The sequence below is a fragment of the Cetorhinus maximus genome, chromosome 1 (genome assembly GCF_964194155.1).
Source record: "Cetorhinus maximus chromosome 1, sCetMax3.hap1.1, whole genome shotgun sequence".
In the NCBI taxonomy this organism is placed as follows: Eukaryota; Metazoa; Chordata; class Chondrichthyes; order Lamniformes; family Cetorhinidae; genus Cetorhinus; species Cetorhinus maximus.
The window spans coordinates 2,640,483-2,667,601 of NC_135879.1; the positions used below are offsets into that span (position 1 = coordinate 2,640,483).

General features: G+C 42.8%; 1 protein-coding gene across 1 annotated transcript; it reads left to right on the forward strand.

Moving 5' to 3' along the window:
- Positions 1-1,887: 1,887 nt before the first annotated feature.
- On the forward strand, positions 1,888-25,090 carry LOC144695015 (uncharacterized). The gene is made up of 11 exons (XM_078565921.1): positions 1,888-2,012; positions 7,233-7,306; positions 8,515-8,550; positions 11,569-12,423; positions 13,788-14,442; positions 15,134-15,255; positions 19,731-19,851; positions 21,444-21,580; positions 23,101-23,249; positions 23,692-23,840; positions 24,481-25,090. The coding sequence occupies exons 2-11, from the start codon at positions 7,253-7,255 to the stop codon at positions 24,507-24,509; spliced, it is 2,307 nt and encodes a 768-aa protein (XP_078422047.1). The 5' UTR covers positions 1,888-2,012; positions 7,233-7,252; the 3' UTR covers positions 24,510-25,090.
- The last annotated feature ends 2,029 nt before the right edge of the window (positions 25,091-27,119 follow it).

The window sequence follows — 27,119 nt, forward strand, 5'->3', positions numbered from 1 at the left end:
ACGGCCAGCATTTCTTGCCCATCCCAAACTTCCCTTGAACTAAGCGCTTCAGAAAACTGTTGTGAGTCAACGACATTGCTGTGTGTCTAGAGTCACCTGTCAGCCAGGCCAGATAAGAATGGCAGATTAGTGAACCAGACAACAATCAATGATAGTTTAATGGTCACCATTACTAAGGCTACCCGATTTAATAATTGAAATTAAATTCCACCAGCTGCAATAGTGGGATTTGAACCCATGACTCTACAGCATTAGCCTGGGCTTTGGGGACACAAGACGAGGGGCATTGGCACTGCACCACCATCTCTTCCAATCTGTTATAAATAGTGGTGAGGGCTATGCCAGGCCACGAGATTACAGATTGTGGTGTAAGACAATTATTCTGCTGCTGGTGGCCCACAGTGCCTCATGGGTGCCCAGTTTTAAATTGTTTGATATGTTCTGAATCTAACCCATTTAGCACAGTGATGTCCATTGTCAGTATACTTATACACTAATGGACAGGGCCTTGATTTAAGAAACCCTGTTGAATAAGACTCGACTGGCAAACCACCAGAGTAACAACAAAATACAGAAAACAACCCAGAATCCAGGAGATAAAGTCACAACAGAAGCCACTGGGGAGAGTAGGAATGAAGACATCTTTGTCATATTGAGGAGAGCATCCAACTGCAGCCTTAGACATGGATGGAAGGAGTTACTCTGTGTGTAATGTGTCATGTTCTACTTCAGATGGCCAGGCAGTGAAGGACAGCAATGAGGTCAATCTTTACACGCTTATAAACCATTATTTGCAGAGACACACATTATAAACATGCACCTCCAAATCCAACAGCCCCAGTGTCCCATCATGCCCAACGCACAGGAGACAGTTTCCCCTGTAAGGTTTTACTGATGCCTGAATATTTAAATCACCGTGTAGAGTTAATTCCAATCTTCATAGAATGTTCTTGACTTGGTATGATTGCAAATGACAAACAACTCTCCCCCACCCAGAAACCACCAACAGGCATCAACACATTGAGAAAACTTCTAAAAGTTCCTTTAGTTCCGATGGGCTTGTTACATTATTGGTAGATCATGTCGTTAAATCAATGAACCATCCAATGGGAATGCCTTGTGTGATCAGCATCAGGTTCCTAGGTTTTGAAATTGACAATGACAAAGAGAAGCAAGCAAACAGAATTTCTTCAAAATCAAAGCACAGAGTAAAAAATATAAGACTAGGCTGATTGATGTACCATTGATAACAAGGGTGAGTGCGTTGATATTGACAGGAATATTCCTGTGTAACATGACGTAAGACACACTGTCCTGCAATAATATGTTACACTACACGTATCATAAACAGCTGTGAACCCACATTCATCAATATCTAGAAAGAAAAACAACAAATCTATCCAGCATTAATGGGCCTCTGAAGAAGTCATACGGACTCGAAACGTTAATTCTGTTTCTCTCTCCACAGATGCTGCCAGGCCTGCTGAGTTTTTCCAGCATTTTCTGCTTTTATTTATGGACCTCGAATGGTTAAATAAATATGAAAATAACACTCACAAATCAACAACATTTTTATATTTAATCAAGAAACAACAATACATGCTGACTGACCTATCTAAGTATTTAAATATTGTCAGGACCCAACCTTTCCTAAGTTGGAGGTTTTTGTGGATCTGATGAAGCAAGGGTTAAGAATTTTAATAAACCTTGCCTAGTCAGCAAAGGTTACCTGAGGGAAAATGTTGCTCTATCCCCCTCCCTCCCCAGTGACTAATGTCTGCAGGGTTAATAATGATTGTATAACCTCATTACATCAGATTCTCGAAGCAGCGATTGGCTGTGATTTGGACACAGCCTGAGCCCCAGGAGGATAAGTTTCCAGAGTGAGTTAGTTCACCCAGCGAGACTGATCTTTCTACTCCAGCTGAGTTTAGTCCATTCACAGCTGAGAAAGACTTTGTGTTACTTTTTATTTGACTCCAGTGATCTCTGCATCTACGAGAAGTGGTGAGGTAACGACAGAAATGTTTTAAGCACTTGCGTGTTACGTTATTCAAGTACAAACTGACAGTCAAATTACTGAAATGTCTACTTAACAGTTTGAAAAATATTAGGTGGTGTTGTATCTTGAATAAAAAAACTGAGAGGACTAGTAATCATTTATAACAAGTGAACAATAATTCATTTAAATGAAAGACCTGTATTTGAGCTGATCGGAAGGAATTTTTAAAAGTTTCTGTGTTGGAAGTGACTGCCTGTGTTTAAGCAATTGCCTCAGGAAAGGGAATTTGTTAATTGTCATGGAAGTTTATTTATGTTCAAACTCTCACATTCAACATATTCCAATTTATTTCATGACATTCAGCAGAATGACTTACTTTTCAACCTTTAGGGTTTGTTTAATTTGTGCATATTTTCATTGACTTTTAGACCGTACATGATAGAACGTTTTGGGGAGTTTGAAATCAGCCTGGAACATTCGTAGAAAAGACAGGTAGTAATTGTCAGTGACTGCCTCAGGGGATTGTATTGTCTGATTCAGTCCTGATGGATGTTAGGTGATGTTAGGCAGCTCTCCAAGTCTCACGTACCCCAGTAGAGAGCAGTATCTTAATGCCATCTGTGGCAGCTGTCATTCACCTGCCCTGGTTGATCTGTTGTGTCCTGAAATGCAAAATATTTGTTCAAAGAGAAAGGTTTCAAGGGGCATCTTAGAGGAAAGAGAGAGAGAGACAGAGAGGTTTAAGAGGGAATACGAGAGTTTAGGACCTAGGCAGCTGAAGGCACAGCTGCCAATGGTGGAGTGATTTAGAATGAAGAACTCAAGAGGCCAGAATTAGAGGGGTGCAGAGATCTTGGAGGGTGTGGGGCTGGAGGGCTTTAGGGATAGGGAGAGGTGAGGTCATAGATAGATTTCTAAAAATTGGTGGGAATTTTAAAATTGAGGTATTGCTTAACCCGGAGCCAGTGTAGGTCAGTGAGCACAGGGGTGAAGGGTGAATAGGACTTAATTGTGAGTAAGAACATGGGCAGCAGAGTATTGGATGACCTCAAGTTTATGGAGAGCAGAATGTAGGTGGACAGTCAGGAGTGTGTAAGAATGGTCAAGTCCAGAGGTAATAGAGGCATGGATGAGGTTTTCAGCAGCAGATCAGCTACAGCAGGGAAGGAATCCAGTGATGTTACTGACAGGAAAATAGACAGTCAGGTAGTGCAGATATGTTGTCAGAAGCTCATCTTAGGCTCAATTATGGCACCAAGTTTGCAAACAGTCTAGCTCAACCTCAGACAGTTGCCAGAGAGAGGAATGGGTGGGTGGGGTGGGGGGGGTGGGGGGGGGGGGGGGGGGGGTGCGGTGTCCATTGGCGAGGGAACAGAATTGTGACGGAAATGGAAGACAATGGCTTCAGTCTTCCCAATATTTTATTGGAAGAAATTTCTGCTGATCAGCATTAGATGTTGGCAAGAGGTCTGGCAATTGATTGACAGTGGGGGAGGGGTCGAGAAAGGTGCCGATGAGTTAGAGCTGGGCATTGTCAGCTAAATGTGGAAAGTGATTGTTTTTGGATGATGGATAAGGGGCAAGGATAGGGTTAAATTATAAAAACGGGTTCCACAGACTAGGCTTGTATTCCCAAGTATAGATTTAGGGTGATCTAATCATGATTGAAGTATACGAAAGAGAAACTATTTCCTCTGGTGGGGGTAGTCAAGAACAAGGAGACAGAACATTAAAATTGGAGCCAGGCCATTCAGGGTGATGTCAGGAAACACTTCTTCACACAAACGGGAGAGGAAATCTGGAACTCAAGCTTCCTTCAGTGAGTTTTTATTGACAAGAATCATATTTTTTAAACTTCCTTTTGGGAAAGGGTTTGGATAAATGTGAAAAGCAAAGTTAGGATTGAGAGAGAAAAAGCTCATATCAGTAGAGATTCTTCTTCAGTTTGAGATTTTCACCAACACCCTTGGGTTTGAAAGTAAAGCGACAATGAAGTCGGGACCATGGTAACAAGACTCACCCTGTGATTCGAGACCACAGCTCACTTTCACCTGCACTTTTTATGTCTAGAAAGTTGCAAAAGTAGTGTGGTGATGTCAAAATTCCATAGTGCCTGATTCTATTGCTGACTCAGCTAATCTCTGAAATCTTCTTCATGCCTTTGTCACCTCTAGACTTGACCATTCCAATGTACCCCTGCAGCCTCCCATCTTGTATCCTGAGTTTATCCAAAACTCTACTGCCCATGTCCTATCTCCCACCAAATACAGGTCACACTTTACCCCTCTTCTCACTCTCTACACTGGCTCCTGGTCCTGCCCATCTCAACTTTAAGATTCCCATTCCCCATGTTCAAAACTGTCGTGCCCACACCCCTCCCAATCTGTGTAACCACCTCCAGCCCCATGGAATCTCTGCACTCCTCAATTCTGCCCAATCTCCAATTTCCTGGTGATTGTGCCCTCAGCTGCCTGGGTGTTAAACTCTGACATTTCCTCTGTAAACCTCTCCAACTCTCCTCCTTTAAGAGTCTGTTTAAAACCTATCTCCCTGACCAAGCTTTTGGACACCTGTCTTAATATCTCCTTAAGTGGTTCAGTGTCAAATTTTTGTTCGATAAAACATCTGTGAAGCATCTTGGGACATTTCACAAAGTCAAAGGTGCTATTTATTGTGCTGCCCAATCCAGAGACTGTGTCCACTGAAGTTTGGAGTCAAGAGATGTATTGTGGTGGTGGAGCAGTGCCTGGAGTGAACTTGTTGTTCACAAACTGATCCAGGTGTAACACTCGAGGGTGTGGAGAATCTCATCTAATGACAGTGCAGTATTAGACAGTAGATGTTGCAATCTCTCCATGATATGGCCTGAAGGTGTAAAGGACTATAACTGTGTAGGAAATCTGCAAAGCAAAATGCTCCATCTTCCACTCATCATCTTTGCATGAATCTAGAAAGTTTGAATTGTAGAAAACTACAGAACTGAAAGAGGCCATTTGGCCTATCATGTCCGTGTTTGTGCTTTGAAAGAACAGTCCCAGTGTTTAGCCCCAGACCCCCGCTTTAGGTCCTGTGAGTTCCTCACTCTCAAATACATCTCCAACTCCCCTTCAAAATTATTTATGGAAACACCTTCCATCACCTTTTCATGCCAAGCATTCCAGATTCTGATAATTGTCTGGAGAGTGATTTTGTTTCTGTGTGGGGAGATATTTGAAGGTATTTATATTTAATTTTATGTTGTATGTAATTACCTCAGAATGTTGTGATTCCAATTTTGAGGAAATCAAGGGTTCCTGCAGACAAAACCCTCATCCATGCCTTTGTTTACCTCCGGACTTGATTATTCAAATACTCTGTTTGCTGGTCTCCATCCTCACTGACCACATCCAAAACTCTCCTGTCGATATGCTGCCCCATTTATCTATTACCCCAGCCCTCATTGACTTACATTCAGTCGGATTCCTCAGAAAATCCCATGTTTAAAATTCTCATCCCTGAGTTTAAGTTCCTTCAGAGCCTTGCCCTGTAACTTTCTCCATCCCTAATGCTCATCCATTCATCTTACCCCAATTCCCTCCCAAAACCACTCAAGTCTCTCCATCCCCTGCTCTTCCTTTAAGACCCGCAACTTCTTTGACCAATATTTTGGTCACCCCCCCCCCACTCTCCCCATTATCCCCCTCTCCCCATTACCCCCTCCCCATTTTCCCCCCGCTCTCCCATTTTCCCCCCGCTCTCCCCGTTCCCCTCTTCTCTCCAATCCCTCTACTTCCCATTTTCCCCAGCTCCCCATGCCCTCTTTTTTCTATTCCCACTTCTCCCCATTCCCCCCATGCCCCCCTCTCCATATTCCACACCCTAAACGCATCCCCCCCCCGCCATATTTTTCCACTCATTAAAGATGAACTGTAAGACTAATAGTTTACCAGGGTGTGTATAAACATAATAACATTCCAACAAGAGGGAAAGATTTTTTTATTTGTTCATTGAGTGTGAGCATCACTGTTTAGGCCTTTTTATTGCCCATCCCTAATTGCCCCTTGAGAAGGTGGTGGTGAGCTGCCTTCTTGAACCGCTGCAGTCCATGTGGTGTAGGTACACCCACAGTGCTGTTAGGGAGGGAGTTCCAGGATTTTGACCCAGTGACAGTGAAGGAACGGCCGATATATTTCCAAGTCAGGAAGGTGGGTGGCTTGGAGGGGAACTTCCACTTCCAGGTGGTGGTGTTCCCATCTATCTGCTGCCCTTGTCCTTCTAGAGGGTAGTAGTCATGGGTTTGGAAGGTGCTGTCTAAGGAACCTTGGTGAATTCCTGCAGTGCATCTTGTAGATGGTACACACTGCTGCCACTGTGCATCGGTGATGGAGGGAGTGAATGTTTGTGGATGGGGTGCCAATCAAGCGGGCTGCTTTGTCCTGGATGTTGTCAAGCTTCTTGAGTGTTGTTGGAGCTGCACTCATCCAGGCAAGTGGGGAGCATTCCATCACACTCCTGACTTGTGCCTTGTAGATGGTGGACAGGATTTGGGAAGTCAGGAGGTGAGTTACTTGCTGTAGAATTCCCAGCTGCTCTTGTAGCCACAGTATTTACATGGCTAGTCCAGTTCAGTTTCTGGTCAATAGTAACCCCCAGGATGTTGATAGTGGAGTATTCATCAATGGAAATGCCATTGAAAGTCAATGGGCAATGGTTAAATTCTCTCTTGTTGGAGATGGTCATTGCCTGGCACTTGTGTGGTGTGAATGTTACTTGCCACTTGTCAGCCCAAGCCTGGATATTGCTCAGGTCTTGCTGCATTTGGACATGGACTGCTTCAGTATCTGAGAAGTCGCGAATGGAGCTGAACATTGTGCTATCATCAGCGAACATCCCCACTTCTGATTTTATGATGGAAGGAAGGTCATTGATGAAGCAGCTGAAGATGGTTGTGCCTAGGACACAACCCTGAGCAACTCCTGCAATGATGTCCCAGGACTGAGATGATGAACCCTTCCATCACTTCACTGATGATGGAGAATAGACTGATGGGGCGGTAATTGGCCGAGTTGGATTTGTCTTGCTTTTTGTGGACAGGATATAACGGGACCATTTTCAACATAGCCGGGTAGATGCCAGTGTTGGAGCTCTACTGGAACAGTATTTTGCCAGCTGGAAAAGTGACCATTTCAAGCCTTTATCCAATTACCTTTTCACACTGCGTGCTGTAATGAAGGAAGTTCTTGTATTGCAGATCAAAAACTCCGCAAAAAGATGCAAACTCTAATTCTCATCACATGCCTGGTGGCCGCAGTGTTTAGCAGCCCAGTGAGTATCACTTCTTCAAAATAAGAAACTACTTGCTAATTAAAATAAATCAGAAATAATATGATAGCTTTTTAAATTGAATGTTTGCCAAGTTTAATTCTCCTGATTAATCAGTCCATGTATCACCCTTAAAGGGCATTGTATGAAGCTGGTGAAATTGTTTGAAAAGACTCACTGCACACCCGGATTAAATATTTGTTGTATTGTGAGGGGTATTGCTTTAAGCACACATCGATACGTTTCATGGCAGTGCCTGGGAACAGGGAGGGTTGAGATACCTGTGTACAGGGAGAATGGTCTCCGAGGAATAACTGATAGAAGGTAAAGCAGGGAGAGGCCTGTAGGAACTTGTGGATGAAGCCATGAATAGAAAGGTGAGCACAGATCATTAAGCCTTGATCACGCTCACCCAACCTCAGAGGACAGAGAATATTTTCAGCCAATAACAGGGAGAGTTCTGGACGATTCAGCCAATAACAGGGAGAGCTCTGGGTGATTCAACCGATAACAGGGAGAGTTCTGGGCAATTCAGCCAATAACAGGGAGAGCTCTGGGTGATTCAGCCAATAACAGGGAGAGCTCTGGGTGATTCAGCCAATAACAGGGAGAGCTCTGGGTGATTCAGCCAATAACAGGGAGAGCTCTGGGTGATTCAGCCAATAACTGGGAGAGCTCTGGGTGATTCAGCCAATAACAGGGAGAGCCCTGGGTGATTCAGCCTATAACAGGGAGAGCTCTGGGTGATTCAGCCAATAACAGGGAGAGGTCTGGGTGATTCAGCCAATAACAGGGAGAGGTCTGGGTGGTTCAGCCAATAACAGGGAGAGCTCTGGGTGATTCAGCCAATAACAGGGAGAGCTCTGGGTGATTCAGCCAATAACAGAGAGAGCTCTGGGTGGTTCAGCCAATAACAGGGAGAGCTCTGGGTGATTCAGCCTATAACATGGAGAGCTCTAGATGATTCAGCCAATAACAGGGAGAGCTCTGGGCAATTCTCCCTCAAAACTCTGGGAAGATCCCCCCCCCAAATTCTGGGTGATTCTCCCCAGAAGACTGGAAATTTCTCTCCCAAATCCCTGAGAGATTCTCCTCCAAAACCCCAAAGACAATGGTGTCTGGAAACTGAGTTAGAGTAAGTTACTCAGTTCCAGTGACCATCCTGATAATTCCTTTGTATGATTCACAATGTCATCCATTTAATTTTTCAGATCCGTAAAGCCAGAGATATGTCCAGCAGTCGGGAGGTAATTCATCTTTTCCATCATTCTTACTTAATCTGTGCTTTTATAAAATAAAATCCTTTTCAATTCATCTATAATGTAATATAAACATATCGAAGTGCTTCACAGAGATGATAGAATGGACGCTTAGCTAAACAATGGGCTATTCGGAGGACTGACCAGGGGCTTGGCTAAAGAGCTGGGGAAAGGAGGGACTAAAAGATGAGAAAGTGTTAGAGGGTAAGAGATTTAGGGAGGGAATTCCAGGGCGTGGAGCTTAGGCAGCTGAAGGCACGGCCGCCAATGGCGGGAGCAAAGAAAGAGAAGGACATACAAGAAGATAGTGTCAGGGAGAATGGTGGCGGGATGGTGGGGGTGAGCGTGGGTTTGAAGAATTAGGGACTTAAACAATTGGATGAGAATTTTAATTTGAATGTTGGATGAGTGGGAGCCAAGGTGAGTCAGTGAGAATGGGGGTGTGATGGGTGAGAGGGACTTGGTGCAAGTTTTTATATAAGCAGCAGAGTTCAGGATGAATTGAATTCACAAAGGAGGATTAGAGATTGCCCTGGTGAGTGCACGGGAATAGTTGGGTCTGGAGGTGACAAAGTTTATGGATACTTTGAGGGGATCAGAGTCATTGCCCGACCTGTACCATACAATGTGAAAAGAGAGGAGGAGGAGTATAGTTCCACAAAATTGGGAGGCCAAGGGCTCCATCCATTGTAAGGTTGAACAGAAAAACTCAGCCTAGCCTGAAGGCTGCACTATCTCGAACTTGATATTGTCCCTGAGTTTAGAAGAATGAAAGATGATCTTATTGAAACATATAAAATCCTGAGGGGACTTGATAGCGTGGATACGATGGAAAATCTTTCCTTTTGTGTGGTTGATAGGAATTAGGGGACACAGGTTAATAATAACCCGTGTAATCTTTTAAGGTGAAGATAAGGAGAATTTTTTTTTCTCTCAGAGGGTTGTTAGTCTGTGGAATACTCTTCCCCAGAAGAAGGCTGGGATATTGAATTTATTCAAGGCTGAGTTAGACAGATTCTTGATAGACAAGGGAGTCAGGGTTATGGGGGGCAGACAGGAAAGTGGAGTTAAGACCACCACCAGATCAGGCATCTTTTTGAATGGCGGATCAGGCTTGAAGGGCAAATGGTCTACTTCTGCTCCTAAGCCCCACGTCCTATGTTCCTATGTTGAGTGGTTATCTCGGAGTCACAGGAGCAATCTTCTGGAGTTTGAAAGAGAAGTGAACTCTCCACTATTTCACTATTCTTCATCTGGGTCGCCATGTCAAGTGGCGTAGGCAACTGTGGTCTTTCAGACTTTCTGATCATAGCAACAGTGGATGCCCTCATTGCTGGAGTTCTGGTTAAGCCAGTCTTTAAAGTTATCTAGCTGCTTCCTTTCACTGTTGGTCTCTCACTCTTCTTTCATGAACCCTTTCAGTGGTGATTAGGCACTCTAACCTTTCTGCATGGATAACATGTCAAAAGAGCTCCATTTGTCGTCTTTTGATACTATTTAAGTGTTCTTCCTGCCTCATTCAGTACTTGTCCAGTAAGTCTTTCTTCCGTTCATCTTACCCTCAGTATCCTTCTTAAGCACATCATTTGGGCATCTGTAGAATTAACCCGATGATAGTTGTCCATTCTATTGCTTCCCAGGGCCAGTTCTAGGAATGATAGGGTAGAAATTATTCCAATGACAGGTATGAGATTGCACACAAACCTAATAATATAATGAGCTGAATCTTGTTGTGATGATATGTTAATGATATCATGCCGTTCATTGAATACTTCCTTGTCAAATTATTCCTTCCAACGTGTATCACCTCACACTTTTCAGAGTTAAATTCCATCTGCCACTTATCTGCCCATTTGACCATCCCGTCTATATCTTCCTGTAGCCCAAGACACTCAACCTCACTGTTAACCACCCGGCCAATCTTTGTGTCATCCGCAAACTTACTAATCCTACCCCCCACATAGTCATCTATGTCGTTTGTATAAATGAAGAATAATAGGGGACCCAGCACAGATCCCTGTGGTACGCCACTGGACACTGGCTTCCAGTCACTAAAGCATCCTTCTGTCATCACCCTCTGTCTCCTACAACCAAGCCAAGTTTCTTTTTGATTTTTTAAACTTCTCTTCAATTGAACACTCACCCCCTCTAATTAGTTTAAAGTCCTATCTACAACCCTAGTTATATGATTCACTAGGACATTGGTCCCAGCATGGTTCAAATGAAGCCCGTCCCAACAGAACAGCTCTCTCCTTCCCCAGTACTGGTACCAGTGCTCCATGAATCGGAACCCATTTTTCCCACACCAATCTTTGAGCCACACATTTATCTCTCTAATCTTATTTACACTACGCCAATTTGCATGTGGCTCTTAAATACCTTAAATCACTTAAATGCCTTGTTAATGCAATGTCAATCTACCCCTCTGGCCCAGAAAGGGAACCATTTAAATTGTTCAATCTCATTCTTACATATAGTAAAGTGTTTACTTTTAACATTTGTTTCACACTTTTTCTTTTTGTATCTTTCCTCTCTCTCAGTACGATATTTTCTTTTCTTCTCTTTATTTTTCTTTCTGGACCTGATTTGATTCGAATTCCTTCTCCATCATTCCTCTGTTTCTCAATCCTTAAATATCAATGATTAAGGAGATAGACTGTTAATCCCTGATACCCCATTCCCCTCGCCTAGCCATTATCCGCTCATGTTTCCAGAAGTTACAGTGCAAGAAACTTTCCAGGTGAAGGGTACATGAGAATATTTAACTAATGGGACACGCTGTGAGATAGATCTCTCCGGCAACACCTAGGTGAATGTCAGTCTAAAGTTGATCAGGCATCTGTGAAGACTTTTTCCAATATAAAAAGATTATATAAATGGAGGTCGTTGTTCCATGTACATTGTGTATGTTTTTAACCACAGTCTATTTATAGAATAAGCTTTGAGAATGTTTTATAATGTTATGCCTTTGCTCTGTAATTACAATTGTTTAACTTCAATCAACAGAACCTAGTGATAAATCCTCTCTTGTTTACAAACAACCGTTTATACCGTCCGAGCCAAATTGGTCCCAACTATCGCTTAAACTCCAGGTTTCCAAACTACTTTGGCTACTTGCCAAATCCACAAAATCCAAACCACAATGGCTATGATGTGAACCAGCAATATCCTAACTACAGAGACCCCAACTACAACTACTACCCTTCCCAGCAATATCCTAACTACAGAGACCCCAACTACAACTACTACCCTTCCCAGCAATATCCTAGTTATCCAAATGTATTTAATAGCTATCCAATGCTCTTTAATGCCTATCCTTGGACAGGGAGGAGAGCTAATGTTTTGGGAGTAAATGGTGTTCAAAGGAACGCCCTCAGCATGAGTTCTGAGATATCAGCTGAGGACACAAACAGTATGGAAGGTACTCTGGTCAGGATTCCCTTTATAAATGTGCCATTCGAAGTACCAGATTATGGGGTACCTGGAGTGCCAGATAATGAGGGACCTTTTCTGCCAGACAATGAGAGGCCTTTCGCACCCGGGGTAGATACCAATGCTGTGGATGTTGGGTTCGACCAACAAAACTCCCAGGAACTGTCTATTGAAGTTTCTGATACAGAGGAACCTGCTAGTATTCTCCCATACTCTGACACTGTGCAAGGAATGGGCTCATTGGGATTAAACGGTGAAGATGATTCTATGATTGGATACAGTAATGAAGACATTCGCCAACAAAACACAATGTATGAGCCGGCTGGATTGGATGTGATATATGATCAAACCCTGAATAATGAGGAATTGGCCAATCTGCAAATGTCAGATGAAAACTTGGATGAAGATGTTCAAACTCTAGAGGATGAGGTATTTTTCCCTTTCTTCAATTTATTGCTAGACAGCCTAAGAGCTGAATTAGTTGATAAAATATAAGGGGCTGAATCTCTTCAGCTTTTTCAGCATTGATAACACGGTGATCTGGCCAGGTGAGGATTCATTAGTTTCCCAACTTTGTGTCGTTAGGAAAACTGCCCACAAAGGATGTCTCAGCATCTCCGCCATCCGTCCCATTGAATCAACAGCACTGATCAGGCTACTCAGCCCAACTGGTGTTTCTATTCCTCACCAACCCCTTCCCACTCTAATTACCACTGTCCCTGTTTCTCTCTCATGTTTGCATTGAGCCTTCCCTTCAATGCTTCAAATTTCTACCCCAATGTTCCCTCAAATCCCAAGCCAACATTTCAGTGCTGAGAGGCTGTTACTCCTGGCTGGAGAATCTGGGACTGGGGGCCCTAATTTAGAGGAAGGGATCAGCCATATAGGACTGAGGTGAGGTGAAATTTCTTCTCTCAAACGGTTGTGAATCTTTGGAATTCTTTATCCCAGAGGGATTTGGATGCTCGGTTGTTGAAAAGAATCCACAAAAAGCAGGAATGTGTCAGTGTTGCTGCACTTTATGGTCCCAAATCCCCCAATACAATGGCCCATCTTAAACCTGGTACTTCTCTGTATAATGAATTTTAAAGTATAATGTTAAAAAAACACAAAATTAAGGCCAGAGGTAAAAGGACATATCATATTGATCAAAGCTGCCAATTTATGGAAAATGAGTTCAGCCCCTTGACTATAATAATTGTGTGTTTGTAGTAAAGGCTCCAATGGTTATTAAATAGCATATCATCAAACTCAAATCACAGGATCTGCACTTATAAAATAGTCTATGCCTAGCTTGTCTGTCACACTTGGGATGTCACACTTAGTTACAGATGCAAAACAATCTTTATTGTTGGATTTTTCTGACCCAGAGAATACCATGTATAAGCAGTTTAGAATCTCTGTAATAGGATTTCATCTCCGAATGCTTCATGCTGTGTTTACTTAACAGCATTCCAACTAGGTGACATTAAAGATACAAAATCCTATCTTTGCAGCAGAGTAACAGCACATTACCTGGTAATAATGCATCTATTCCCAGCCCTGGATGTTCTTAATACTTCCAGTAGGTGCAAAAAAGATTTTCTCCATTTGTCAGATTTTAATGTTTCATATTTTTTGCACAAATCAAGTTCTTAATTAGTTAAATTAGCATGTGTAAACTTTTAATTGAAAAGTTCCTTTTTTTAAATAAAAAAAGTTTAATATTATCAACATGACCTGCATAGAAGCTATATTCACAGGTGCTGCATATCCTTTCAACAATCTGATGGAAGTTTCCCTTTTGTTTGTAGACCCAGAATATTGGTACCAACACAGTGGCTATGAATTCAATGGCATTTTCCAATGATGAAGATGACAACGATGATGGAATAGAATCCAATCTCAATGTAGCAGTATTCAATAACAATGGACCAGGTACTCAGGAGCAGGATAACACTCAGTCCAGTGAAGATGACCTCAACCAGATCAATGTAGCAAACTCCAACCCGCTGGATAATTCTCAATCCAATGAAGATGGCCTCAACCAGATCAATGCAGCAAACTCCAACCCGTTGGATAACACTCAATCCAACGAAGATGGCCTCAACCAGATCAATATAGCAAATTCCAATCCGCTGGATAATTCTCAATCCAATGAAGATGGCCTCAACCAGATCAATGTAGCAAACTCCAACCCGTTGGATAACACTCAATCCAACGAAGATGGCCTCAACCAGATCAATGTAGCAAATTCCAATCCGCTGGATAATTCTCAATCCAATGAAGATGGCCTCAACCAGATCAATGTAGCAAATTCCAATGTTGACGATAGACCTGTTTATGACGAGGATGGTGACAGCAATAATTCCAATGTTAACAATGGAGCTGATTTCAATCAGGGTACAAATGGTGATGGAGCCAGTGAAGATGATAGGAGTGAGACTAACAACATGCAAAACGAACTCAGTAAGTATCACCTCAGGGTGGATTTATCAATAATAATGTGAACAATTTGCTTACTTGAGTCTTAATCCTTTCTGTGCTTTTCTCATGTTTCAGAATCAGTACCTTAAAGATCTAACTAACTCTTGTTTTCACAGTCTCATTAACAGCAATCCCAATAGCAATGGAACATTATTATAGTGGACAGAGGTGATTGTGTGTTTGGCCTTATTATTGATCTGTAGTTCTCACCCTTTTACACTTCCTTGGTGATATGGCTGTTCTAGTTATAAGATGACTGGGGTCTTGGGAACATTACCATTTACTTCTTTTATTCCAACTGCTTATAATTCTTCAAACTTTGCAGCTTCAGTTCACCAACTTACACTCCCTGTGAGCACAGGTCCATTGGACTCAGGCGTGTGACTGAATGCTGACACTCGTCATCTCACCAGAGGAAAGGTGCTGGAGGACAGGTACATGTTCTCAGAGTCAGCAGCATCAGGAGAGGAAGGACGTAAATATCAGAGAGCAACGATTATAAATATTCACCTTAGTTATCACCAGTCAGTGAGGCTTGAAATTAAGACTGTACTCAGGTCATTGAAAGAATATGGTGCATAATATAAGTTCTGATCATCACAACCACCCCCATCCCATCAAAAAGTGAAGAGAACGTTACAGGTGATATACTTCCACATTATTCTGATTTTAGACTCTTGTAAGAAGATCCGTTGCAGGCATGGAAGGGTGTGCAAGCTCAATGAGAATGGATACCCCACTTGCATCTGCCAGGACCTGACAGCCTGCCCTGTAACTTCTCCTGAGTTCCAACAGGTAAGTCCAGTTAACCATTTTCAACTTCACCTGAACACAGACAGCATGGATTAAAAAGGAGCTCATAATGTCATGACCCTCCTGTTTGTTCCACGGCCCCAAGGTTCAACCATATCGGTAATAACAATTGACATTTCGAGGAGGGGAATCACACCTGAAGCAGGTATAGTAAAGAAAAAAACAGGATCACGGCGGTTTCTAACCCAACCCTGCCCCAACTTCAAAACAAAGCTTTGACAAGTTATACTATGAATAAATGGAATACACACATAGGGCAGGATTTTGCCCTTGGCGTGAGTGCTTGGCGGGGGGGCAGTCGGTTCTGCTCCGAGAGTTCACGTGGGGCGGGCGGGCTCTGCATGGATCGCGAGCGGTAGCGCTGAGCGCTGCCTGTGTGGGCGGGGGGAGAGGAGGGAGAGACGGGCCTCGTGCGCAGTGCACGCATGCATGCGGAAGAGCGCTTCAACCTCCCTTAGGCAGGGAGCTGCCTCAGACAGATTGAAGCGCTGTTTAAAAAAAAAATGAAGAGAATAAAAATTTAATAAAACACGTCCCCTCATGTGGCTCTGTCACATGAGCTGGGACATGTTTCTAATTCAAAAATAAAGCTTTTATTTAACGTTTCTTGCTTTAGGAAACTTCATCCTGCCCGTGGATGAGGTTTCCTAAAAATGTAAAGGCCGCTTGGCCTTTTCACCTGCCCGATAGCCGTAAGGTTGGACAGGCAGCATAAATTTGAATTTAATTAGATTGTTTATGGCCTTAATAGGCCTTTCAATTATTGGCGGGAGCACAGCCGATTCCGGCGCACACCCGCTGAACGAAATATCGTGAGGCTGCGTGATGACGTTAGGATGCACACCCGACCTCACCCCGTGTCATTTTATTCTCGGGCATGTCGGGCACACCCCAGCACACCCAGCGCAATATTCTGCCCATAGAAAACTTCAGATATAATTGACTAAATATATCTAACAATTTGACGTAGAATCTTACAGGATAGAGAGGCCATTCAACCTATTGAGCCTGTGCCAGCTCTTTGAAAGAGTTAGCCAATTAGTCCCACTCCCCCTGTTTTTTCTTTCTTAGCCCTGTAATTTTTTTCCTTTTCAAGTGTTTAATCAATTCCCTTTTGAAGGTTATTATTGAATCTGCTTCCACTGCTCTTTCAGGCCGTGCATTCTAACTGCAGAATGAAGAATCCCATCCGCTCTGGCTCTTTTGTCATTTCTCTTCAATCTGTTTTCTCTGGTTACTGACTCTCCTGCCAATGGAGATAGTTTCTCCTCTTCTATCAAAACCCTTTGTGATTTTGGACACTTCTATTAAATCTCCTATTAACCTTCTCTGCTCTCAGGAGAACAATCCCAGCTTCTCCAGTCTCTCCACATTAACTGAAGTCCCTCGTTCCTGGAAACATTCTAATAAATCCCCTTTGTACCCTCTCCAAGACCTTGACATTTTTCCTAAAGTGTGGAGCCCGGGACTGAACACGCTGCTCCAGTTGAGGCCTAACCAGTGATTTATAAATGTTTAGCATAACCTCCCTGCTTTTGTACTCTAGGGGCAGAAGTTTTAGTTCAGTGTGCAGGCGAGTACCTGACCCAATTGGGTGCGCGATGACATCGGGCGAGCATCCCAACGTCACCCAGTGCTCGTGCAATATTTCAGTCAGCGGCTGCGCGCAAGTATTGGAAGTGCGCCCACTGACAATTAAGACAACTAAAGCTCCAATTGTCCCGGATTTTTCGTGGTCCAGCCAACCTCACGGTTGGCGGACGGGCAAATCCGCTAGGCAGAGTTTGCATTTTTGATGAAACCTCATCCAAGGGCGGGATGAGGTTTCCGTTATTAAATTTAAAAAATAATAAAAATGTCTGGACAGAATTCCCATCATTTATATGTTCAGGTGACTGATTCTGATGTGTGGACAATTTTTTTTCTGGATTTTAAAACCTTTATTTCATTGTTTTGAAGTCTTGCTCTCTGCCTTCAGGGAGCTTTCATTCAACGCTCGCCCGCGTTTATATCAGCGCCCACCCTCCTCCCACCCCCACCCTGACAGCGCTGAAATGTGCTTCATGTTGGTTGGCTGTTAATCGGCCAATTAACTCTCGGGCCTGCCAATTGCATCCACACACCGGCCTAAAAATCCTGCCCTGGGTGTATATATTTTTTAAAAAAGGATAATTTGACTTAATAAAATGCCTTGTCAACTTGTTCCATCGTCTTCAGAGATTTGTGTCTATAAACCCCTCGGTTTCTGTTTCCGCATCCCCTATAATATTGTCCCATTCACTTTATATTGCTGAATTCTTCAATCTTCTTTCCAGAATCCATGCGGCTTATTTTCTCCATGTATTTTGTCCTCCGTCCATCATTAATACCTTTACTATAGAGATGGCAATCATTTAGCCAAATTCCAAAACACTTTGCCCCTTTTAACCAGCTGCCAGGAAGTAATAAGATCCAAATTTGACACAAGCCTGTTTCACGTAGAGAGATGCTGCTGCTTGACATTTCCCTACTCGAACAGCCTCAATACTAGAGTCCCTGACCCTGAAGCCTCACCTCACCTCACAGAGGATCTGCACTCACATCGAGAAAGCAAGAGTTGAATTTCAAAAGCATCTTTCACAACCTCAGGACATTCCAAAGCGGTTTACAGTTAATGAAGTATCTTTGAAGTATATTCACTGTTGTAATGTAAGAAGCATGGAGCCAATGTGTACACAGCAAGATCCCACAACAGCAATGAGATAATGACTGGATTATCTATTTTTAGGTGTTGGTTGAAGGATATTTGTTGACCAAAATACCAGAGAGAACTCCCCTGCCCTTCTTCGAAATAGAACGATGGGATCTTTCACCATCACCTCAGAGGGCTGATGGTTTAATGTCTCATCCAGAAGATGGCATCTCAGAGTGAAACAACCCCCTTAGTTCTGGAGTGGCAGCTTAGGTTTTGTGCTCAAGTCTGTGGGATTTGAGCATTCAGCCTTCTGACGCAAAGACAAGTGTGTTACCCACTGAACAGCAGCTTATCATTAGGAAGTCACCAGAAAACATTAGGCTCCTTTTATTATCACAGAATGTTTACAGCACAGGAGACCATTCAGCTAGCTCTCCAAATGAACAATTTGCCTAGTGCCGCTTCCCCGCCTTCCCCCCATCACCCTACACATGTTTCCTTTTCAGATAACAATCCAATTCCCTCTTGAATGTCTCGATTGAACTTGTCTCCACCACCCTCTCAGGCAGTGCAAGCCGAATCCTAACCACTTGATGAGTGAACTAGTTTCTCCTCAAGTCACCATTGCTTCTTTTTCCAGAAACCTTAAATCGGGGTCCTCTGGTTCTCAATCCTTCCCACCCTATCGACTCTGTTCAGACCCCTCAGGATTTTAAACACCCCTATCAAATCTCCTCTCAACCTTCTCTTCTCCAAGGAAAACAGCCCCAACTTCTGCAACCTACATTCCTCATCCCTGGAGCCATTCACGTGAATCTTTTATGCACTTTCTGTAATGCCTTCAATCCTTCCTAAAGTGTGGTGCCCTGAACTGGACGCAATGTCCCAGTTGAGGCCAACCCAGTGTTTTGTCCGGGTTTAACATAACCTCCTTGCTTTTGTATCCTATGTCCCAATTAATAAAACAAGGATGCTGTAACCTTTATTAACCACAGTCTCAACCTGTCCTGCCACCTTCATTAATTTTTGGACATATACACTCAAGTCTTTCTGCTCCTGCACCTCCTTTACAGTTGTACCCTTTACTTTATGTTATGTCTCCACGTTCTTCCTACCAAAATGAATCACTTCATATTTCTCTGCATTAAGTTTCACCTGCCGCATATTTGCAAGTTCCACCAACTTGTCTATGTCCTTTTGAAGTTCTATTCTATTCTCCTCATTGGTTCACAACACTTTCCTGTTTTGTTTCATCCACAAATTTTGAAATTCTGCCCTGTACCTCTACCCAAGGTCTGGGTCATTAATATATATCAGGAAAAGCAGGGGTCCCAACACTGACATAAAAGCAAAATACTGCAGATGCTGGAAATCTGACACAAAAACTGAAAATGCTGGAAAAACTCAGCAGGTCTGGCAGCATCTGTGGAGAGAGAAAGACAGAGTTAACATTTCAAGTCCGTATGACCCTTCTTCAGAGCACTCTCTTACCCTTCACTGCCCCAGTTCTCTGCCCACTATTATTTATATTCAGATAATTAAAGTCCCCCCATTATAACTACTGTCATAATTCTTGCCACTAATAATCGCAATAAAACCAGAAAATGCTGAAAATACTCAACAGGCAGCATCTGCGGAGAGATTGAGTTAACGTTTTAGGTCAATGACTGATCAGTTTCCTTTAACTGTATTGGTCTGAAGTTCAAGAGAAGAGAAGTATGTTCTTGGTTGCTTGCTTCCTTTAACACTTTGTCTCCAATTATTGTCCTATTTGATCTAACAGGTGTGTGGCACAAACAACAGGACATATGGAAACTCTTGCCAGTTTTTCGCTTCTAAGTGTCTTCTTGAAGGAACCAAGATGGGACACAACATTCACCTGGACTATATGGGATCCTGCAAATGTAGGTTCTAATCATTTGCAACAAATACATAAGGTCCATGATTAATGACAATAGGATCTGCAGCTTTTATATGGTGAACAATGTCTTGCCCCATTTTAATACTGCCACTTAATCCTTAGAAAATAAGTTTTGCTATATTATGTAATACTTAGCGTTACATTGTCAGAGTTTTTGTGGCACAGTAGGTCGCGTCCCTGCCTAAGAGCCAGAAGCTGGGTTCAAATCCCACCCCAGGACTTGATGACCGAGATAATTTTGTTGATAACATGGTCAGGGGGGCTGAGTATCAACCTGTAAATCCTTCTAACGCTTGCCAATGGCAGGCGGTAAGAGCGGGAGAGATGTTTGGTCAGCCATACGATGGAAAGAAAGTTGGAGATTCTACCATCACTTTCCATAGCCCAGACTACAACGTGCGTGGAAAGGTGCATGTTCACTTAGACTCTGAGTGAATCATGACACAACACCATCACCAGAGTTACAGCATGAGGACAGCACAGCAACTGAGCATTCAGACCCACCGGTCTACACTGGTGTTAATACTCCACACGAGCCTCTTACCATCTATCTCCTTTGACCTATCAACAAATCCTCTAGTTATTTATCTCTCATGTGCTTATCTAGCTTTCCCTTAAATGCACCTGTACTGTTCACCTCAACTGTTCCCTGTGTGTTCCACATTTCTGGGTAAGGGAGTTTCTCCTGAATCCCCATGGGATTTGTTAATGACGAGATGTTTAGTTGGTAGCACCTCTGAAACACAAGGTTCTGGTTTCAAGTCCCATTCCAGGGCATTATGCACAAAAATCAAAGTGACACCAGTGCAGCACTGAGGGCGTGCTACACTGTCAGAGGTGCAGTCTTTTGGATGAGATGCTAAACGAGGCCCCGTTTGCCTGCTCAGGTGAATGTAAAAGAGCCTGTGGTACTATTTTGAAGAAAAGCAGAAGAGTTATCTCTGGTGTCCTGGCCAATATTTATCCTTCAATCGGGTTATCTGGTAATTATCACATTGCTGTTTGTGGGAGATTGCTGAGTGCAAACTAGTTGCTGCATTTCTTACATTACAACAGTGACTACATTACTATATATGCAGCTCCTTCTTTCATCTTATTTATGGCCTTTTAATTTTCATCTCTTCCACAAACTCCATCTCCATCTCTGTTAGGCACTGATTCCCTGTGTACTATTACTGAGTTAAGCACCAAGAACTCCCATACAGATCCCTGGACTGCCCACAAAATACGCCAAAGGGAATCTATTAGTTTATAAAATTAAAATGTAAGATACTTGAAACAAGAACAGGCCATTGGACTGATAAAGGCCACAGCTTTCATAACTATCTGAAACGTGAACCCACAAGATATATAAATGCTCTTTTTTATAATCCTCACATGAATTAAACAGACCTACTGAGGTCGGTATCATTGAAGAACAGACCAAGAATCCAATTGTCTAGCTCAACAGATATTGAACCAATTTTATTTGTAAAAATTTACATCAACACAGGATTAGCTAGTTTTTCTGGAAGTTTTTTCTGCATTGAGGGAGAGAGAGGCACTTCTAACTTGATTTATTTTGGTTCTGTTCAGATATTGCTCCATGCTTGGATAATGAGCTGAAAGAGTTCCCGTTACATTTGCGTGCTTGGCTGAAAAATATCCTGATACAGATGTATGAGCGAGACTTACATTCTCCTGGCTTACTAATTCCGAAAGAGAGAACAACGGTAAGCTTCATGTATATACTTTTTAAAAAAAAGAATGAAGTGTTTCTCTGCGCACTGAGTGTTATATTTGGAAAATTGTTGTCCTTTACGGTTACAGCCAGGAATGCACTGCCTTCAGCAAACTTAACAGCAACTTTCAAAAAGGAATTGGATAAATACTTGAAGGGGAAAGTTTGTAGTGTTATGGTGAAGAGTAGGGAGTGGGACTAATTGGATTGCTCTTTCAAAGAACTGACACAATGGGCTGAATGGCCTCCTATACTGTATCATTCCACACCTCAGGAGTAATCAAGCAAAGATTAGGTGAAATGAAATCCCAAATTATTTTTGTCCCTGTGAGAAAAGTTAAATATCTTTCTCCCGCTTCTGGCTTCATGGCTGTCCCCTCAAATCCAGCCATGGGTCACCAGATCCTCGATTTTTAAATTCGAGGCAGTGGGGGGTCGGGATGGATTGGAACTGCAACCTGCTGCTGTGGAAATGAGGCTTGGACTACACTTTAACTTTCAGGATTCGTATAAATCCCTCCAGCTACTTCAGGGCAGGAACGTGCCCTGTGATGGACGTGGGGCTGCTGTTTTAGGAGAGTGAGCATTCTGCTTGGTTTAAGAGGATGGTGCAGCTTCCCCACTACAAAGAGACACCGTGTGAATCCATGTCCATTCTTATGGGGCCCTCCCTCCCGGGTTGTACAAACTCAGCCTGGCCCCACTCAGCCTGGCCCCACTCTCGCTCCGGTTTAGTCCCCTGGCACCCTTCCCCCACCAAGATCGCCCCCGCGGACTGACAACCCTCCGACAGCTGGTTCCTTCTCCCAAATATTGCAGCTGCTCCAGGAACTCTCTGCCTCGGGAGGCAGTGGAGGTGGGGTCCTTGAATATTTTCAAGGCCGAGGTAGATAGATTCTTGTTAGGTAAGGGAATCAAAGGTTATCGGGGTTAGATGGGAACGTTAGATGTGAAATTGAAACACAAGAAGATCAGCCATGATCTTATTGAATGGCGGAGCAGGCTCGAGGGGCCGAATGGTCTACTCCTGCTCCTATTCCTTATGTTGTTCTCCCTCGCTGGTTAAAGTTGTACTCGAGATGGGACAGGCAATCCTGCCCAGCACTATCAGGTACGGATCACATAACAATGCTGACTGGTCGTTCAAAACCCCCCTCGGAATAAAAATCCACTTCCCAGTCCATTATATTCAGGTGCATTCTATAAGAAGTTAACAGCATCAGATCATTACCTCTTGTATTGCTTTCATTGCAAAGAAAGAGATACATTGATTCCTGTTTCAGGTTTACACTTCAGGTTAATGTTATTTTTCTGCCTGTTCACATCTTGTAAAACAGGTTTGCTTACTAATTTAAACTTGAAATGAGGTCCGATGTTGTGATGCTCAATCGCTTACCAGAAAATGGAGTCAAATTATCAGCACCCATTACAATCCAAAAATATCTTCTCCGGGACCTGTTGAGTTCTGACAGACAACAAGCTATACAATCATATCAATGCTTTCTTTCCCAGGTTAAAGAAATCTATGATGATGAGCAGCGTCTTCACCCTGGCCATCACTCTCTCGACCAGCTCTTCAATGACTTCAGTCAGAATTACCAAATGTACATCTACCCTGTTCACTGGCAGTTCAGTCAACTGGATCGTCATCCAGTGGATGGGTAGGGATACATTTTCCCCTTTATTACATGACAGATTTGTTCATTTGAAAACAAAAATCTAACATGATAACACACTCATTTCAATCAATGGAGAGGGACAAGAGCTCAGGCCCATTAGATGGGATTGTAACCATTGTGCCGAGACTGACTGAAGGAAATGCTAGTATTTGACAATTGCTTTTTTATTTAACAAGTACTGATTGAGGCCAGCCTTCCTTGACCTCTATCTTTACAGCCTAGTTTGTCCATCAGGCAAACTGAGTTTATTCAAATGTTTATCTTTCTTGAAAGCTCCGATCATTGCATTGTTAGATAAGTGACAGGAGGTCATACTGCAGTAGAATATGGTTCATCATCCACATGGGGGACCCTCTGCTGAAATTGGTCCAGACTATTTAAATGGCAGGTTATAAAACCTTTGATGCTGTCATTGTCTTTTCAGTTATCTTAGCCACTCTGAGCTGGCCCCTCTCCGCACTTCGTTAATTCCCTTGGAGCACTGCACGTCCCAGTTTTTCAGAGGGTGCGACCTTGATGGTGACAGAGACATCTCCCTGAGAGAATGGGGCAGGTGCTTTTCCCTCAAAGAAGGTGAGGAAATTTACCGCTTTTTTAAGAGTAGGAGGGAGGTGGAGAGGCAGAAAGGCTTTTAGGGAAATAACTTGCAGAGTGTGTGGAGTCTCAGCATGTGTAGGCACGGCTGGGAGTTGTGGGGAAAGTGGGGTCGGGGGAGGGGTACAAGTGGGTGGATGCACAAGAACTTCGAGGGCTAGATAATTTGAGGGGGAGGAGAAGAAATTGTACAGCTGGAAAAGTTTAGATAGAGAGCAGCAAGGCTATAAAGAGATTTAACCATGAGGATGAGAGATCTATATGTAAAGCACAGGGAATCTGATGTCAATGCTTGTCAATGGGCTCAGGAGTGATGCTGAGTGTGGCAGTGCAGGATGGAACACAGAGTGTGGAGTTTGGGATGGACTGAAATTCATAGAGGGTGGAGAATGGAAGGCCGGAATGGGGTGCTTTGGAATAGTTGAGTTTGTTGATGACAAAACCATAGATGAGGATTTGAGCAGCAGATGGGCTAAGGCACCCGCTATTCGATGTGAAATTAGGCAGTCTTTATGGTGGAGAGTACATGGAATTGGAAGGTTAGCTCAGGGCTCAAAGAATAAAATTGACAGAAAAGATATCAAGCCTTACTGAAAATTGACCACTCTTTCTGTTGCAGAGGACATTAATCCCAACCTTGTCCACTAATGTGCTGACTAACTGCATTGAAGACGATGTCGGGCCTAAACTTTGACTCCTATACATCTGACAATCTTTGATCTATCGAGACGCTACTGCTGGACAGTGAATATCACCTTCATCACTGAAAATATTCAAACAAACATGGCCTTTTCTTGCAGTTTAAATACATTTCTATTTGGGGCATAAGGTTTTCTGGTATTATATAGAGTAGGAAGACAAAATGCTGAGCAATTCCTCATGAATATTCATGATTTCCCCAAACTGGATACACGGCTGGAAGAATCCAAGCAATCATTGATTATTAACTATTAAATGTCAGGACACTTCAATTTTGTTTAGCGTCAATACCAAGTCGTCAAAGACAAGGGCATTCCTGTTGGAGACATTGATGCCCCTAGTAATCTCTACATGTTTACATTATTTTTATATATATATATAATATAGGTGTGTTTGTGTGAAATATAAAGGGCTTTTAAAAAGTTGTTTCTGTAATGAATAGGACTTGATTTAATTGTGTGTTTGCTCATGTCTGCTCTTGGTAAATCTATTTGATAAACTCTTCTCACTTCATCCAATAAAATGTTTTGGAAAAACCTCTTCCCCAGGAGTGATTTAATTCTATGAACATGGCTCCAAATTTTTGGGAATGTTGTAAAGATCCCATGTTTTACAAGATCGGTGATGATGTACAAATTCTTGAGTACCCCAATCCCCAAATGGTGTGTACTTGGAGCTCCCACAATTGTTCAGAGGGTAAATGCACTGGTACATGGCTTTGTTCTATTATCTGGAATCACTCAAATTCATTTCCATGTTTATTCTAATTTAGATGTTCTCAAACAATGCAACAGTGGAGACAGTTGAGTCTGGCTGCACAATTACAACCAGCAATGATAAAATGTAATAAATGGTCAATATGCATTTCAAAATGGAAAGTCTTGCTTGACCAACTTTGCTGAACTCTTTGAAAAGGCGAGAGAGAGTAGGTAAGGGTAATGTAGGAGATGTAATATATCTAGATTTCCAAAAAATGGTTTCACTAAGGTAGCACATAATAGACACGTGAATAAGGTCAGAGCATGCAGAGTCAGGGACCAGTAGCAGGATGGATAGCTAGCTGGGTGCAAGACAGAAAGCAAAGAGTAAAAGATAGCTTTCTCAGCTATTGCTCAGTAACCACACCAAGCAAGAAAACATGGTTATTGTCAACCCTGGGAAGTAGGGACCTAAAAGGATCAATGCTGAAATTATTTCACAATTTGTATTAATTATTTAAGCTTTGGAATCAAAAACACAATTACTAAACTTGTGGATGATACCCAATTGGGAGGTTTGGTAATCAGTGGCAGGACTGTAGCCATTTTATACATAAAAGCTCTGTAGGTATACCTTGGGGTGGGAGAGGGGCAAGGAAGAGGAAGATAGGTAGAGATGGTGGTGTAATGCTAATGTCACTCAGCAAGTAATTTAGAGGCCCAGGCTAATGCTCTGGGGATATGGGGTATGGGGAGATGGTGACATAGTGGTACTGGACTGGTAATCCAGTTGTAGGGACCTGGTTGGAATTCCACCACAGCAGATGGTGGAATTTGAATTCAGTAAAAAATCTGGAATTAAAAGTCTAATGATGACCACGAAACCATTGTCAATTGTGGAAAAAAACCATCTGGTTCACTAATGTCCTTTAGGGAAGGAAATCTGCCATCCTTACCTGGTCTGGCCTACATGTGACTCCAGACCCACAGCAATGTGCTTGACTCTTAATTGGCCTAACAGGCCATTAAGGATGGGCAATAAATGCTGGCCTAGCCAACAGTGCCCATATCCCATGAATGAATTAAAAAAAAGGGTTCAAATCTCACTGTAGCAGCTGGTGGAATTTAAATTCAATTAATAAATCTGGAATTATAAAACCAGTCTCAGTAAAGGAGACCATGAAAACCCGTCTGGTTTCTATCTCCAAAGGACATTCGGGATTTGCCCCTCCTATAGAGAAGGAAATCTGCCATCCTTACCTGGTCTGGCCTATATGTGACTCCAGACCCGTAGCAATGTGGTTGACTCTTTAACTGCTCTCTGCAATGGCCTAGCAAGGCACTCAGTTAAAGGGCAATTAGGGATGGGCAACAAATGCTGGACTTGTCAGCGACACCCGCATCGCATGAAAGAACTAAGAAAAAAAACTTGTAGAATGGGCATATAATTGGAAAATGAAATTCAACAGCAATAAATTAGGGATCGCATTTTAGTAAGAAATTTAAGCAGGTAACACATTACTTAGGAAATAAGAATCTAAAAGGAGCAGAGGGATCAGAGAGTATAAATCATTAAACCTAGCAACAAAAGTCAAAAGGGCCAGAACAAAAGCAAACCAAGCACTAGAGTTTGTTTCTTTCCACTTGCCTGGATGAGTGTAACTCCAACACTCGAAAAGCTCAACACCATCCAGGACAAAGCAGCCACTTCCAAAGTCTGACAGAACTTTCTAAACTTGTGACCTTCACCACCTCGAGGGACAAGGGCAGCAGGTGCATGGGAACACCACCACCTGGAAGTTCCCCTCTAAGACACTGCCTATCCTGACTTAGAAATATATTGGCCATTCCTTCACTGTCA